Here is a 15,050-nt window from a genome sequence, read left to right on the forward strand (position 1 = left end):
AAGCAAATGAAGATAAGCAAGAATGGACTCTGTCTTGGTCTTCAGCCAAAAGGGCACAGGATTTTGAGTCCAAAAGAATGGATTTGTGTCAATTCCATCGCTGACTGGCTGTGTGAACTCTGATATGTTTAACCTCTTCCCACCTCAATGTCTATCTACGAGGTAGAAATGATCATTTCTATACTATCTACCTGCGTAAACGTAATGAGAAGTAAATGTATAAGAAAGTGCTTTATAAGTTAAAACTCTATACCAGTGGTCATTAACATTTTATTGTCTGGATTCCTTTGAGAAACTGAAAAATATATGCTTTCCTACACACTTCTCACACATACCCCAAAGCACTTAAAAATATACTCAAAACCTTTATTTCATTTATAGTTGGGACCTGGATGGGGAGGGAATGATTTGAAACCCTGTGGTACAGCAAATGCAAGAGCTGTGGGACAGAAATGAGCTTGGTCTGTTTGAGGTTATTTGTATAAATTGCAGTATATACAGCATAAACAAGGCCACTATGTCTGAATTGTAGTGGATGTAAGGGAAGAGGTTTGAGCTGAGTTCAAAGAAGTAGACAGAAGTCTACTAAGAAGTAGACCACTTTCAGGAAAAAAGGAGACACTTGCGGGTTTTAAGCAGAGGAATGATGAAAATCAGACAAGTTGAGAAAGATCTGTTGTATGGAAAAATGGACTGTAGGGGGAGTAGGTTTACAGGATATGGTGTGTGAGGGATTGAGCCTTCCTCTCTGCCTGGCCCCCAACTCTAAATTTGTGGCCCAAGCAACTGGATGAATGCCTGTGACGTTTACCTATGGCATCTTACCTGTGGAATGCTGGAGCCCAGGTATGAGAGAGGTATTAAATTCTATTCTCTTAGACTGTACTGTATTATGTAGCCAGTAATGACTGCCACCATTTTCTCTCCTACTTCGTAAGGATTTAAACAAAAGTAATAGGGGGTGATGGCAGCTTTGGGGCTCCCCAATCCTTGTCACAGTTACAGTATTGTGTTCTCCCAGGAAGACCAAGGGATAACACACTGTTAAGAGGTTTGCATATTACCCCCCAAATGGCCCGAATATCAACCTGTGAATATATATTTACCAGTCAGCAAAACTTTCATTCGCATTTTTTACTTACAAGAGTCTAAAGGGGGGAATTCCCTGGCCGCCCAGTGGTTAGGACTCCACGCTTTCACTGCTGAGGGCCCGGGTTCAATCTCTGGTCAGGGAACTGAGATCCCATAAGCCACACGGCAAAGCCAAAACAAAACAAAAAAGGTCTAAAGAGATTAGAAATTTGATATCAGGCTATGATTGGTAGAATGTTGCTTTAGGCCATGTTTTTCCAATTGCAAAAAAAAATATTTTTTTAATATGGAGCCGCTAATTTTTTTTAGACCTCAACTGTGGTGGGACGAGTCCATTCTGAGGTAATTTAATCAAAATTAAATGCACTTATAGGAAGATATGAGTAAAATATAGTATACAATGTCCATACAATATGTATTACTAATAAAAACATTTATGTAGTGCTTTTTCATATAAAATTAGAGATTGTACACTATAAAATACCTTTTGCTATTTTATTGCAGTTTTAAAAATATTCTGCAGTTCTCTGCATTTAACACAGAAGTTTAATATTTAATGGCTTCATACACATAGAAACTGAAGCCAGGTTACTTTTGTACAACAGTGGAAACTAGGATTCCCTGTGCTTTTGTTAAATTAAAAGCATTCCTAATTATTTCTCAGAAGAGTTAGTCATTAATTAAGGTTTATGAAGTGCTTAGGGAGTGTCATAAGGAAATATACCAAGTCTCACAAGCCCTGTAACATGGAAACCTAGATTTGAAGAAATTAGTAGAATTGCCAATTTAGCATGAAGCTTGATGGTTTAAGTAGTCAATTCTGACCAATGCAGAAAGTCAAAGGAAAGAGAATCAAGTTCATCAATTAAATGAAAATGCAGCTGACCCAGGCCAGGTGGATACGTGTACAAGCTGAGTGAAATAGAACACTCCAGTTGTTGCCAGGAGCTATTGATGTGATGACTAAAAACATTACCACCACCACCAGTGCATTTAAGCCTTATTCATTAAAAAAAAATTGTCTGGGAAGGGAGCTTAATGAGAGTTTTCTTCTTTTTATATTTTCATTGAGTGGTTCTAGATGTTTTGTTTTGATCAGAGAAGTCTCTCAGAAAATTCCCCAAATGAATATTTAATGCTACTGGAAATAGGCGTGGACAACAGGCCTTTGAAAGAAAAGAGCATTTAAATATTTTTTTCTCCTAGTTATAAAGTAATACTTTCTCACCATAGAAAATCTGTAAAATACAGAAAATTAATTGTTTTTTATAAGTGACTTTTAATCATACCACCAAGAGATGGCTACTGTTAACAGTTTTTTCCTCACCAGCTAATGCTCCATGGTGGTATGAATTGTGTTGATTTTAGTTCATCACTGTAACCCTACTACCTAGCACAGTGCCTGGAACAGTTGGCACCTAATTAATATTTATTCAATGAGTGAACATATTAATATTTCCTTCTAGTATTTTTATGCATACGTTAGCTTGTCTTAATAATATGGGGTCCATACTGTACTTTTTCACTTTTCGTTATCTCCTGAGGCTTTTCTCATGATAGCCAATATCTTCCCATCTAAAGTATGATTTTGCATAATGCATAATGTTGCATCCAATTTCATACCTCATTTAACCATTTTCCTATGCAAATGAAATCATATAGTAAGTACTATTTTTTGTCTTGTTTCTTTTGTTCACCATAATGTTTTTGAGATTCATCCATACTGTTGCATGCATCAGTAATTATTTCCTTTTTATTAGCTGAGTAGTATTCTACTGTTTGGGTAATTATTGCTGTTGGGTAAAATACCCAAGAGTAGAATTACTGAATCATAGAGTAGGTGTATATTTAACTTTACAAGAAACTTTCAAAGTAGTTGTAGCATTTTACTCTCCCACCAGCGATGTAGGAGAGTTGCTCCCATCCTTGCCAACACTTCCGTGTTGAGAGTCATTTTCTAAAATTAATTAATTAATTATTTTTGGCTGCGTTGGGTCTTCGTTGCTGCGCACGGGCTTTCTCTAGTTGCGGCGAGCGGGGGCTACTCTTCATTGCGGTGCGCAGTTTTCTCATTGCGGTGCCTTCTCTTGTTGCGGAGCACAGGCTCTAGGTGGGTGGGCTTCAGTAGTTGTGGCACGTGGGCTCAGTAGGTGTGGCTCGCAGGCTCAGTAGGTGTGGCTCGCAGGCTCTAGAGCACAGGCTCAGTAGTTGTGGCGCACGGGCTTAGTTGTTCCGCGGCATGTGGGATCTTCCCGGACCACAGCTCGGAACCGTGTCCCCTGCATTCTTAACCACTGCGCCATCAGGGAAGCCCGAGAGTCTTTAATTTTAGCTCTTCTACTAGGCTAGTAAAGTGGTATCTCAGTATGGTTTATTTTGCATTTCCCTGATGACTAACAATGTTGAGAATCTTTTCATTGGCTATACATATATCTTCTTTGATTGATACTGCCAAATCCCTTTCCAGAGAGATTGTGCTGATTTATAATTCTACCAAGAGTGTCACCTTTTTAAAATGTTTTCCATTTTGCTTTGTGAAAAATACCATCTTGTTTTAATTCTCATATTTTATTACTTATGAAGTTTGGTGTTAAGGAGTGGCTCCAATTTGAGACCCAGGGACTTCCCTGGCGGTGCAGTGGTTAAGACTCTGTGCTTCGGGCTTCCCTGGTGGCGCAGTGGTTGAGAGTCCGCCTGCCGATGCAGGGGACACGGGTTCGTGCCCTGGTCCGGGAAGATCCCACATGCCGCGGAGCGGCTGGACCCGTGAGCCATGGCCGCTAAGCCTGCGCGTCCGGAGCCTGTGCTCTGCAACGGGAGAGGCCACAGCAGTGAGAGGCCTGCGTACCGCAAAAAAACCCCCCCAAAAACCTCTGTGCTTCCACTGCAGGGGGCATAGGTTCAATCCCTGGTTGGGGAACTAAGATCCTGCATGCTGCCCAGTGTGGCCAAAAAAACAAAGATATATCTGAGATCCAGATAGTTGGTTACTTCTTCCACAACTATTATTGGATAATCCATCTCTTCACATTGGTTTGCAATGTTTTCCTAAACTCTTTGTTTTTAGCCATCCTGTTTGTTCTTCCAGATGACGTTTAGCCTCTACTACGCTGCAGGGACCAATTTATTTTTGACCATTAGAAATTTGCTCTGTTTGATAGACGTGTGGAGCTCTGATTACTTCCTAAGTGAAGAACTTCCTCAGGATATCTGAACAATTCTCTTGGGTGGAAGCCTGAAGTCAAGACCCAAGAAAACAGAACCAAAATCTATTCAGCTCCCTCAGGTGCTCCTGCCTTGCTGGGATTGCTATGAATGGCCTTAGGCCAAAACTGCAAGGCATAATTCAGGGTCTGACTCCAGTGTGTATCCCCAGATCTCCTCCCAATACATAAATCTATAGTAAAGGAGATTTGGTTTAACTCCTATAATCTTTTACCTGGAAGCTGTACAAAAGAACTTTCTGCTATGATGGAAGTGTCCTATTCTACCACATCCAATTAGTTAGCCGCTAGCCACAGGTAGCTATCAAGCACTTACATGGCTAGTGCACTTAAAGAAATGAATATTTAAATTTTATTTAATTTAAATGTACAGAGCCACCTATGACTACTCATTGGCCACCACAGTAACTGTTAAGACCGGTTTGCCTGTAATTTGCATATACTTCCTTGGATCTCAGTTTCAATATTCCACTATCACGGCTAAAATCAAAATACTTTTGACTTTACCAGGCACTATACTCGATGAGGGAAGACAGTTTCTATTCTAGGCTTACAATTTAAGGAGAGAAAAGGTCAGTTTTTAACCTGGAGAGGAGTCAGATTGCTAAATCTACGGAGACTTGCCCATCGTGTTCCACAGTAAGGATGACCGGGGGAGGCAGGTACTGTGTCACTGCGTCAGAGGGGAAGAAGGGATCGCTCCTAGCTGTGTAGGTGACACGCAGAACTTATGAAAAGGTCAGTTCCTTGCACAGAGGAGGTCTGGCCCAGGGGCTCCATGGAGCCGGCTGCCGTCCCCTTTCTGACAAGTGCAAAGGCAGAGAGGAGGCCACGGCACCTAGCGGAGGGTCTTATCCACCCACTCGGAAACCGCCCCTCCCCGCGCACTACTGGATTAGAACTAGGATGGACGCGATCGTCCTTCTTACTATACTAACCGCCCTCGACAAATGTGACAACTTAAACCAGGGGTTTAAATGGGTTTGCTGACTGGGGGGAGGGTAAACTGTGGGAAGGAGCCTGATCAACTTGATAACGTCTCCCAGACAGAGTGGGGGGGAGACCCCGAGGAAAGGGAGAGAGGTCACCCGTGGGGAAGGTCTGGGAAGACAAGGGCTCCCTGCAAGGTGGCCCCAAGCGGACAGGAGGTGCACTGCTCCGCCGAGAGGCTGCTGGGTCGCTCGGGCCGGGTCACAAGATGGCCGCTGCTCCACTGGGGCTTTTGGTGCAGGACCGAGGGGCCGCTGTTAGGTGATCCAGGCCCGCGCGGCGCAGGCAGCCGAGAAGGAGTCAGCTGCAGGAGGGGCAGGCAGAGAAGGGAACACTACTCTCGGAAGCTAAAGCGGAAGGAAGCGCGCGTGCGCGGAGGGCGGCCGCGCGGGCCGGGAGCCTCCGCGCGAAGGGTAAAGCCGGGGTCGCTGACTGCCCGGGAGTGGGAGGTCAGGCGGCCCAGCCGGCTGAGGCAGCGGGGCCGCGCGCTGGGCCTCGGCGCGGCGCCGGCGCCGGCGGCGCGCGGGCCGCCGGGAAGTTAGGAGGGCGTCGAGCGGGAACGCGCACGCGCGCGCACGCGGGGGCGGGCCGCGCGCAGCCGCGGCCGCTGGGGTTGCCTCCCTCGACTGCGGTCGCGGGCGCTCGCGAGTCCGCGCCTCAGGAGGGAGCGGCCGGTGGGCCCGCATCCTGTCCGTGGGGTTCGAGGCTGGGCTGCCGCGGCCGCCTCCTTCTGGTGCCTGGGCCGCCCTGAGGGGCCGGGCCGGGGCACGGCTGACTGACCGGCCCCGGGGAGCCGAGACCGCTGGAGGCGAAGGCGGAGGCGCACGTCTGGCGGTCTCCTGGACCGGGAGGAGGCCGAGGGGACCATGTCCGGGAGGAACCTCCACCTCTCCACCACCGAACGCGTCATCAAAGGTGCCAAGCGGGCCGGGCCTTCCAGTCGACCAGCGGGAAACGGCCCTCGGCCGGGCGAAGGCTCGGGGCCGGAGGGAGGGAGCCGAGGACAGGAGGCAGGAGGGCGGCGGGATCCCTGGCGGCGCCCATCCCGGAGGAGGACCTGGAGGGGGTGTGGGAGACGGGAGGCCGGGATCTCCACCGGGGCTCCCCCGCGGGGGCGCCGGGCGTTTTCTGTTGCACCTGGACCAGTAGCTAGCTGGAGATTGCTTATTTATCTCCCGTAGTGTCGGATTTCCAGGCAGGGCGGCGATCTCTTCTCCCACCACCCCCAAAGAGTCTGGATCCACATATTTTTTAAAAGAAACGATTCCTCTTTTCTAGGCTCTTACCTGGGGGAAACCATCTAGGGTGATGTGGGTAGGGAGTTGAGTAGACCCTTCCAAGTCAGATCTTTCTGCCGCTCCTCTTCTGTAGGATCAGATCTTTCTTGCCTCTTCCCCACCCTTTTTTTAAGGATGGATACCACGTACCTTTTAGCCCACTTTCTTCAGATCATCACAAGTCACTGCTGTTAGTAAAAGAAACAATATAGTGAAATAAATGCAAATAAATTCATATTGTGATATTTGAAAGGGATCTACAGATCTCTTGACATGATTTTTGGTGTTTTATTTTCCTTTTGGCCATAGAGACTTGGAGAATGATGTTCCCTGTTTCAGATGTCCAAAATAAACTAAAGTGTTCCTTACTAATACATACAGGGTTTTACATTGTAGTTGTTTCTGCCCTTAAACTAAGAATAGTGGTTTAAATATAACCACTAATTTATGTGCCTCTTTTGTTCAGACATAAGACAAGTACAACTCTTCTGAGTTTTAATACTCGGTTTGAAAGCACTATTTTGTAAGAAGGGAATATACCGAGACCAGGTGTGTTAGTGACCTCTGAATAAAGGGGTTAATTGTAAGTGGGGAAAACTATTAAAATACTTTTATTTTTTCATTCTGGTAATTAGAAGGAGAAAGGAAACCAGGATTGGTGACAAGAAAACTTTTTTTTAAAGTGGAGAAAAATTATTGAATGTTCAATGAAGGGAGAGAATTTTAGTGTATAACTTAGGTGTTTTTTTTCCCCTAAAAAATTAAGCATCATAAATGTTGATTGCCTGCAATATGTAATTTTAGTGTGTAATGTAGTTTTCCCCCCAAAAAAGTCATCATCATAAGTGTTGATCATAAATGTTAATTATCTACACTATATAATATTTACTAAATGTAATGAGGTTTTTGAGATTTATCTACTCAGCATTTGTGTGGTATCATTAGGGATTTAAGAGAATTGTTCATAGAACTGACAGCCCTTTAACTGCTAAATTCTTTTGACCATTTTAATGTCAGTCTTTATAGTATATAACCCATGAAGAGTATATAACCCTCTCTTAAGATTCAGAATCTACTAAACATAATCTTTTTTGATAAATCAAGGTCATCATTATGTACATTAATTTCTGTCCTATGCAGTTAATATGGCCGGTGCATTCTGCTGTATGAGGGTGTTGGCAGTTTCCTCCTGTGCTGAAATGACTCCTCACTGCTATACCAGTTTAGTGCTTTTGTCTGTTCTTAGTTTATCTGCTGCAGTACTGCTCTCTATCTGTCAAAATATGCCCTTCTAATCTGCCACTTCTAAGCTGAAGTAGGCAGGGAAACCAGATAAACCAGAATAGTGTGTCAAGTCAGAATAAATAGGATCTGAGTGAAGCTTAGTGGTGGTAGTCCTCAGACCTTCGTGAATCTCAAATTCTGATCGCCATTGTAGTATGTAATTTCTACCATAACGTGCCGTAAGATATCAAGGAAATTTTTAAATGACCCTTTCAGACCCTTAAATATAGAAGGAAAGTAAAACAATATGTAGCTAAAATGCAGGTGCTGGCTTATTGCTAGGCATGCCCACAGTTAAGTGAATACCCTCATAGTCTATATGATTTAAATTTGTTTTTTGGTGAAATTTTATAAATTACTGCATGTTATTATAAGATTACCCTTAAAAAAATGAAACATAAATGATTTCAAGCCCTTAGAATGGGTGGATTTGTCTCATATATAAAAACTTTAGTATAAGAACTTGAACACAGCAATTTTGGCTTCCTGGTGACTTACGTTGCTTTTTTTTTCTGGGTTTTCCTGAGTTTGAAATATTGAGGTTTATTCTAAGAAAGTAAGGTGTCACTGTATATATAGCTAAGGTCCGGTTGTACTGTACTGGGTTCTAAATCCTGATCTAATATTATCTTTTCTGGCCAGAGTTGTTTGCATTTATTCACAGCTGGAAATCTTTTTCAGAGGTGAGACCACACCCCAGTTATTCTGGGTTTTGTCATTTCCTGTTAACTTTAAATTCTGCTTAATTGTTTTGCTTGAGCAAATCTTGGAGAAGAGTGGGTGGGTGGGAGTGATTTGTATTTTGTGTCTTTTAAATAGCAGCCTTCCTAAAATGAAGGACTAGATTGGAGGTTTTACTCCTACTTCTCGGGCTTACTTGTGACCTTGCCTTTTTTTTTTTAACCTTGCCTTTTTACTTAAACTCTCTCTTTTTTTGCTTCAATAATCTCATCTGCAAAATAGGGTTAATAATACCTTCTTTGTCAAGCATCTCAGCCACGCAAATGACATAATGGATGTGAAAAGCTTAAGACAAGGTAGTATTATGAAACATGATAGTAGTGTGAGAATAAATCAGCTGCTTCATAAGTGGATAATAGAGAAATCATTAACATTCAAAAAATATCAGAATCGGAAAGCATATGAAATTATAAGTTAGGAAACTGTTCCCAGTCAGGAAAATACCTCTTCTACAATATAAAGGATATCTGGGTGGAATCCCATGGATAACAGCATACAAACCAATAATACAGTCTGTCTAGTACTTCTCTGGCAGCTGGTTTCTTCTCTAGCAGTTGAAGGTATTTATTTTGTGTTTAAAAATATAAACATTCTTATGATTTCACTCATTTATTAAATGTTTATGGAGAGCCATCTGTAATGTATTCCCAATTGGTGCTCATTTGCTGCTTCTTTGTTTTAAAAATTAAAATTTGTATGAGCCTCCAGAACAGTCCATATACACTGGGGGCAACACTACTCGTATCTGGAGCAGAAAACGAGAAACCCAGATAACTGCATTTTGAAAATCTTTCAGCTTGATTTTTTTTTCTGGTTTCCAAGTTTCTTTTCCTGTTTGAAGGAATTTTTTTTCTTTGACAGTGATTTTTATAAAAAGTTTATTCCTGTAAGCTGAATCTTTTCAGAAACAGCAAGGAAATTTCACTAGGCATTACATAACAAATATAGAGAATCCATTGTCTGAGTTTGCTCTTTGGTGGCCGAAGGGGTTTTAACAGAAGTCAGACTTCTTTTTTTTTTTTTTTAATCATTGAATTGTGCACTTTATTTATTTATTTATTTTTACTATTTAAAAATCTTTATTCAAATCAGATCTATGCTTATTATTTACATTATCTTTCATTTAGGTTTAAAATATAATATCCATCTGTAGTTTAAATCATACTTTTAGCCCTTTACAAAATACGAAGTTAAAGTTGTTATAGTTTAAAACTGAATAGAATTGGGGACATTAGATTTTTAAATGAAAATGAAAAATTATGATACATTAGAACATACATGTACACATACTACTAGACAAAGAGTGGTAGAACAAGATAAAATATAGTAATTTTCTATTTTTTCTTGTGGCTATTTTCTATATATTATAAAGCACATACTTTTAATAAGTATTAAAATAAAACTTTCAATTAATAAATCAAATGCCAAATGAAGGATTACAAGAAAAAAATTTTCCTGAACTTTTCACTTACTTAAACTACATGTTTTCCTAGGTTAGAAATTATCCATATTTAGAATATCTTAAAGTATAGATACATTTGATCCCCACATGTTAAACACTGTACAACTGGAAGTTCTCAAAAAAGAGGTAAAGAAAAAGAAAGAAATGGTACTCTCAATTTAGCTTCCCAAGAGTTAGACAGATGCCCACAGTCTATGCTTAGTTGTCTATATATGAAACAGCAATGTTCACACCCCTCTTACTCTTTGTTTATATCCTTGACTTTGTTATGATTTATATTACCTTTCCGTTTTCTTTCAAGAATGGAAACATCTGACTGCGATCTATCTTCTTTATTAAAATATATTTTCTAGAATATGGACAGATAAGTTTTAATGACAAACAGCAAAATACAGCAACCAATATTCAATAGGTATTCTGCCACTTAGTGGAGTTTTTCAAGAAAGCAGTTCAGTACACCTTCTCAACTTACAAATGTATGTGCACTTTATTTTTATTTATTTTAAAAATAAATTTATTTTATTTATTTATTTTTGGCTGTGTTGGGTCTTTGTTGCTGTGCGTGGGCTTTCTCTAGTTGTGGTGAGCGGGGGCTACTCTTTGTTGTGGTACGCGGGCATCTCATTGCGGTGGCTTCTCTTGTTGCAGAGCACGGACTCTAGGCACGCTGGCTCAGTAGTTGTGGCTCGCGGGCCCTAGAGCGCGGGCTTGGTAGTTGTGGCGCACGGGCTTAGTTGCTCTGCGCGCGGCATGCGGGAACTTCCCGGGCCAGGGCTCAAACCCATGTTCCCTGCATTGGCAGGGGGATTCTTAACCACTGCACCACTAGGGAAGCTCCAGACTTCTTTCCAGGAGGATACTGATAGAGTTCTCCCATTCTCTTGGAATTCAAATGTAGAATGTACTGCCATTTGTAGCACAGCATTGAAGGCTGCTGGTTCTTTGATATCCTGGCAGTGGGAATAGTGTGGCTATAGCTTTCTTAAAAAATTTTACTGAGAGTAGTATGGACAGAAATGGCTATTTCCACAAGTATATTCTGAGCCCCATTTCAGCCTCTGGTACCTATACCTCATTTATTTCCCCTCTGTCCCCTCTCTCCGTTTTTCATATTATGAGAATGGATTTACCAAGAATTAAAAAAATTTTTTTTCTTTTAAATGTAAGCTTAACCCTGCTAATTATAAAATTTGAAAGGCAAAAGGGAAGAAAACAAAGGCTTCATATTCCTTCCTTCCAGAAACTACTCTTAATACTTTTCATTACTATACTTTCATTAATACTTTTCAATACAGTTGACCCTTGAACAATACAGGTTTGAACTGTGGGCCCATTTATACGTGGATTTTTTTTCAATAGTAAATACTACAGTACTACATGATCCGAGGATGGTTGAATCTAAGGATGTGGAACCACGCATAGGGAGGAACTTTGGGTATGGGGGAACCACCCGTGTATATACAGAGGGCTGATTGTAAGATGTACTTGGATTTTCTATTGTGTGGAAGGTTAGCACGTCTAACCACCTCTTTATTCAAGGGTCAACTGTATTTCCATCTACTGGTATATTTTAAATTAAAAGGAAAATGGATGACATATATTAAACCTTTTATTATTCAAATATCTCATATTATTTTAACATAAATGTTGTAATTTTACCTGAATTCTTTCATATTGGTTTCAATCAGCATGAAAATGATTTGAAAGTGCTTGTATTCTTTTTTTTTTTTTTTTTTTTCCTCGGTACGCGGGCCTCTCACTGTTGTGGCCTCTCCCGTTGCGGAGCACAGGGACGCACAGGCTCAGCGGCCATGGCTCACGGGCCTAGCCGCTCCGCGGCATGTGGGATCTTCCCGGACCAGGGCACGAACCCGTGTCCCCTGCATCGGCAGGCGGCCTCTCAGCCACTGCGCCACCAGGGAAGCCCTGTATTCATATTTTGGTCCTTTATATTTTCAGTCATTTGATACAATGCCAACCCAGAAGAAACATTTTCAAGTATAAATATTCGATGTGAGCAAGTCATATAGCACACATCTGTTGAATTTGTTAACATTATTTAAGTTGTACTTAGTTTACCATTGTAATTAACAACTGCCAAACTATAATATTTATTTTTTAATTTTTTTTGGTGTATACATTTCTCTCTTTTTTTTTTTTTTACATCTTTATTGGAGTATAATTGCTTTACAATGGTGTGTTAGTTTCTGCTTTATAAGAAAGTGAATCAGCTATACATACACATATATCCCTGTATCTCTTCCCTCTTGCAGCTCCCTCCCTCCCACCCCTCTAGGTGGTCACAGAGCACCGAGCTGGTCTCCCTGTGCTATGCAGCTGCTTCCTACTAGCTATCGGATTTACATTTGGTAGTGTATATATGTCCATGCCACTCTCTTACTTTGTCCCACCTTACCCTTCCCTCTCCCCATGTCCTCAAGTCCATTCTCTAGTAGGTCTGTGTCTTTATTCCTGTCCTGCCCCTAGGTTCTTCATGACCTTTTTTTTTTTTTTTTAGATTCCATATATATGTGTTAGCATACGGTATTTGTTTTTCTCTTTCTGACTTACTTCACTCTGTATGACAGACTCTAGGTCCATCCACCTCACTACAAACAACTCAATTTCATTTCTTTTTATGGCTGAGTAATATTCCATTGTATGTATGTGCCACATCTTCTTTATCCATTCATCTGTCGATGGACACTTAGGTTGGTTCCATGTCCTGGCTATTGTAAATAGAGCTGCAGTGAACATTTTGGTACATGACTCTTTTTGAATTATGGTTTTCTCAGGGTATATGCCCAGTAGTGGGACTGTTGGGTCGTATGGTAGTTCTATTTTTACTTCTTTAAGGAACCTCCATACTGTTCTCCATAGTGGCTGTATCAATTTACATTCCCACCAACAGTGCAAGAGGGCTCCCTTTTCTCCACACCCCCTCCAGCATTTATTGTTTCTAGATTTTTTGATGATGGCCATTCTGACTGCTGTGAGGTGATACCTCATTGTACAAACTATAATATTTAAACACTGGAAATTGATGCTCTTTGAGATTCACACCTCTGAGTGAAAGTCTCAAACCTCAGAAAGGACATCTTAATTTAAACACTTAATTTTTTTTTTCCAAGCAGGAATAAGGTGTTCTTTTTTACCCGTGTGATGATGGTTGTGATTGAAGCCTTATGTATATCAGACATTTGGTAATAAAGCTTTCTTCCGTTAAGTAACATTATCACATTTTACTGTAAAATTAAAAAAAAAAAAGCTGTCGGATTATTGGAGAGACAAGTGCTAAGGACTCATTACTTAAAGTGAATTAAAGAATTATTTAACACAGGGGACTATATTCAATATCCTGTGATAAACTATAATGGAAAAGAATATGAAAAAGAATATATATATGTATAACTGAGTCACTTTGCTGTACAGCAGAAATTAAACACAACATTGTAAATCAACTATACTTCAATAAAATTTTTTTAAAAAGAATTAATTAAAACACTTTTCCTAAGCAGTATTTGATAATAGAGTATTTTTCCATTAAAGTGACATTTTGGGGAAAAGCTAATTTTTAGACATACGTCTATGGGAGACAGAATTATTCAGCTAATTCTCATATTTGTGGTCATTTCAGAGCTTTGCTGCTACTAATGGCAATAAAGAGGTGTCTTTTAATCTTTTCATCCTTTGGTGCAATCATTAATAGAATATAACACTCTGGGGCTTCCCTGGTGGCGCAGTGGTTGAGAGTCCACCTGCCGATGCAGGGGACACGGGTTCGTGCCCTGGTCCAGGAAGATCCCACATGCCGCAGAGCGGCTAGGCCCATAAGCCATGGCCGCTGAGCCAGCATGTCCGGAGCCTGTGCTCCGCAACGAGAGAGGCCACGACAGTGAGAGGCCCACATAACGCAAAAAAAAAAAAAAAAAAAAAAAAGAATATAACACTCTGTTTTAAGTTTTCATGTTAAATTTTAGCTTCATTTGAAATTGCAAAACTGAGGTCTAAAAATTTCAACCTAACCTAAGTGATATCTGACTTAGTTATCTTTATAGTCTACCTAATTATTCAGATGTATGCAGAGAGAACTTTTAGTTTCCTATATTCAGTTTTATTTTGTTGGCAAACTAGATTTTTATCATGAAATCTTTTAGTTTCTTGAGTCTTTGTTTATTATTAGAAGAGGGTATAACTTGGTAATTAGGCTCTCTAGACTGGGTGACAGAAAAATATGCTATATTAGCTGGCCAAGGGAATGTGTATCTTTGGTGATCATTATTAGATTTATTGAATACTAAGAATTCATGATGTTTTTGTGCAGTGTCTAGACAATGTCAGCCCAAGAGAGTGAAATTCTGAATGAAGTAAACACTAGGAGATAATTTAAGAATTCATTCAAGAATTGCCAATGGAATCCTTGTTAAAAATGTTTAACTTGTATCTAGTTATAGTAAATGATAAGATAAATCCAGTTTATGGGACTTTCTACAAGACAAATGGTCTGAACTCTTCAAAAGTGTCAAAATGATAACAGTAAACATCAATTTTAATGGTAGAATTCTGTGGTTGTCCAATAGATCTTATAACAATGGCAACAGTGTTCTCCACACTGTCCAATAGAGTAGGCACTAGTCAAATGTGACTACTGATCAGTTGAAATGTGGCTAATGGTATTGCAGAGCTACATTTTTAATTTTACTTAAAAAAATGTCAAAGTGATGAAAAATTAAAAAGGCAAGAGGACTATTCTAGATGAGAGAAGATGAAAGAGAAATGACAGTCAAGTACAGTGCCAAGCCTGGATTGGGAAAATAAAAAAAGTCATAGAGGACATTTTGGGGACAACTGGGGAAATTTGAATATGGAGTATATATTAGATATAGTATATCAATGGGAAATGTCTTGGGTGTGTGATATGGTATTGTGGTTATAAAGGACAATGTTCTTATTCTTAGGCAATACCTGATGAAGTATTTA

At 40.5% G+C, this 15,050-nt stretch overlaps 1 protein-coding gene across 5 annotated transcripts in view; it reads left to right on the forward strand.

The window, feature by feature from the left end:
• The first annotated feature begins 5,571 nt into the window (after positions 1-5,571).
• Positions 5,572-15,050, forward strand: part of PPP3CC (protein phosphatase 3 catalytic subunit gamma) — a 92,196-nt gene continuing 82,717 nt past the window's right edge. The window contains exon 1 of one of the 5 annotated variants that reach the window (XM_027092098.1): positions 5,572-5,719. Coding sequence is in view for 4 of the 5 variants with exons in the window: in XM_027092094.1 (XP_026947895.1) it covers positions 6,173-6,221 (49 nt within the window). In the remaining variant the exon portion in view is untranslated. Of the gene's footprint in view, positions 5,720-5,753; positions 6,222-15,050 lie in introns of those variants that run through there. The other 4 variants (XM_027092094.1, XM_027092095.1, XM_027092096.1 and 1 more) reach the window with 4 other exon arrangements.

This window comes from Aethalodelphis obliquidens, unplaced genomic scaffold (genome assembly GCF_003676395.1).
Source record: "Aethalodelphis obliquidens isolate GAN/ISIS:26980383/991018 unplaced genomic scaffold, ASM367639v1 scaffold74, whole genome shotgun sequence".
NCBI lineage: Eukaryota > Metazoa > Chordata > Mammalia > Artiodactyla > Delphinidae > Aethalodelphis > Aethalodelphis obliquidens.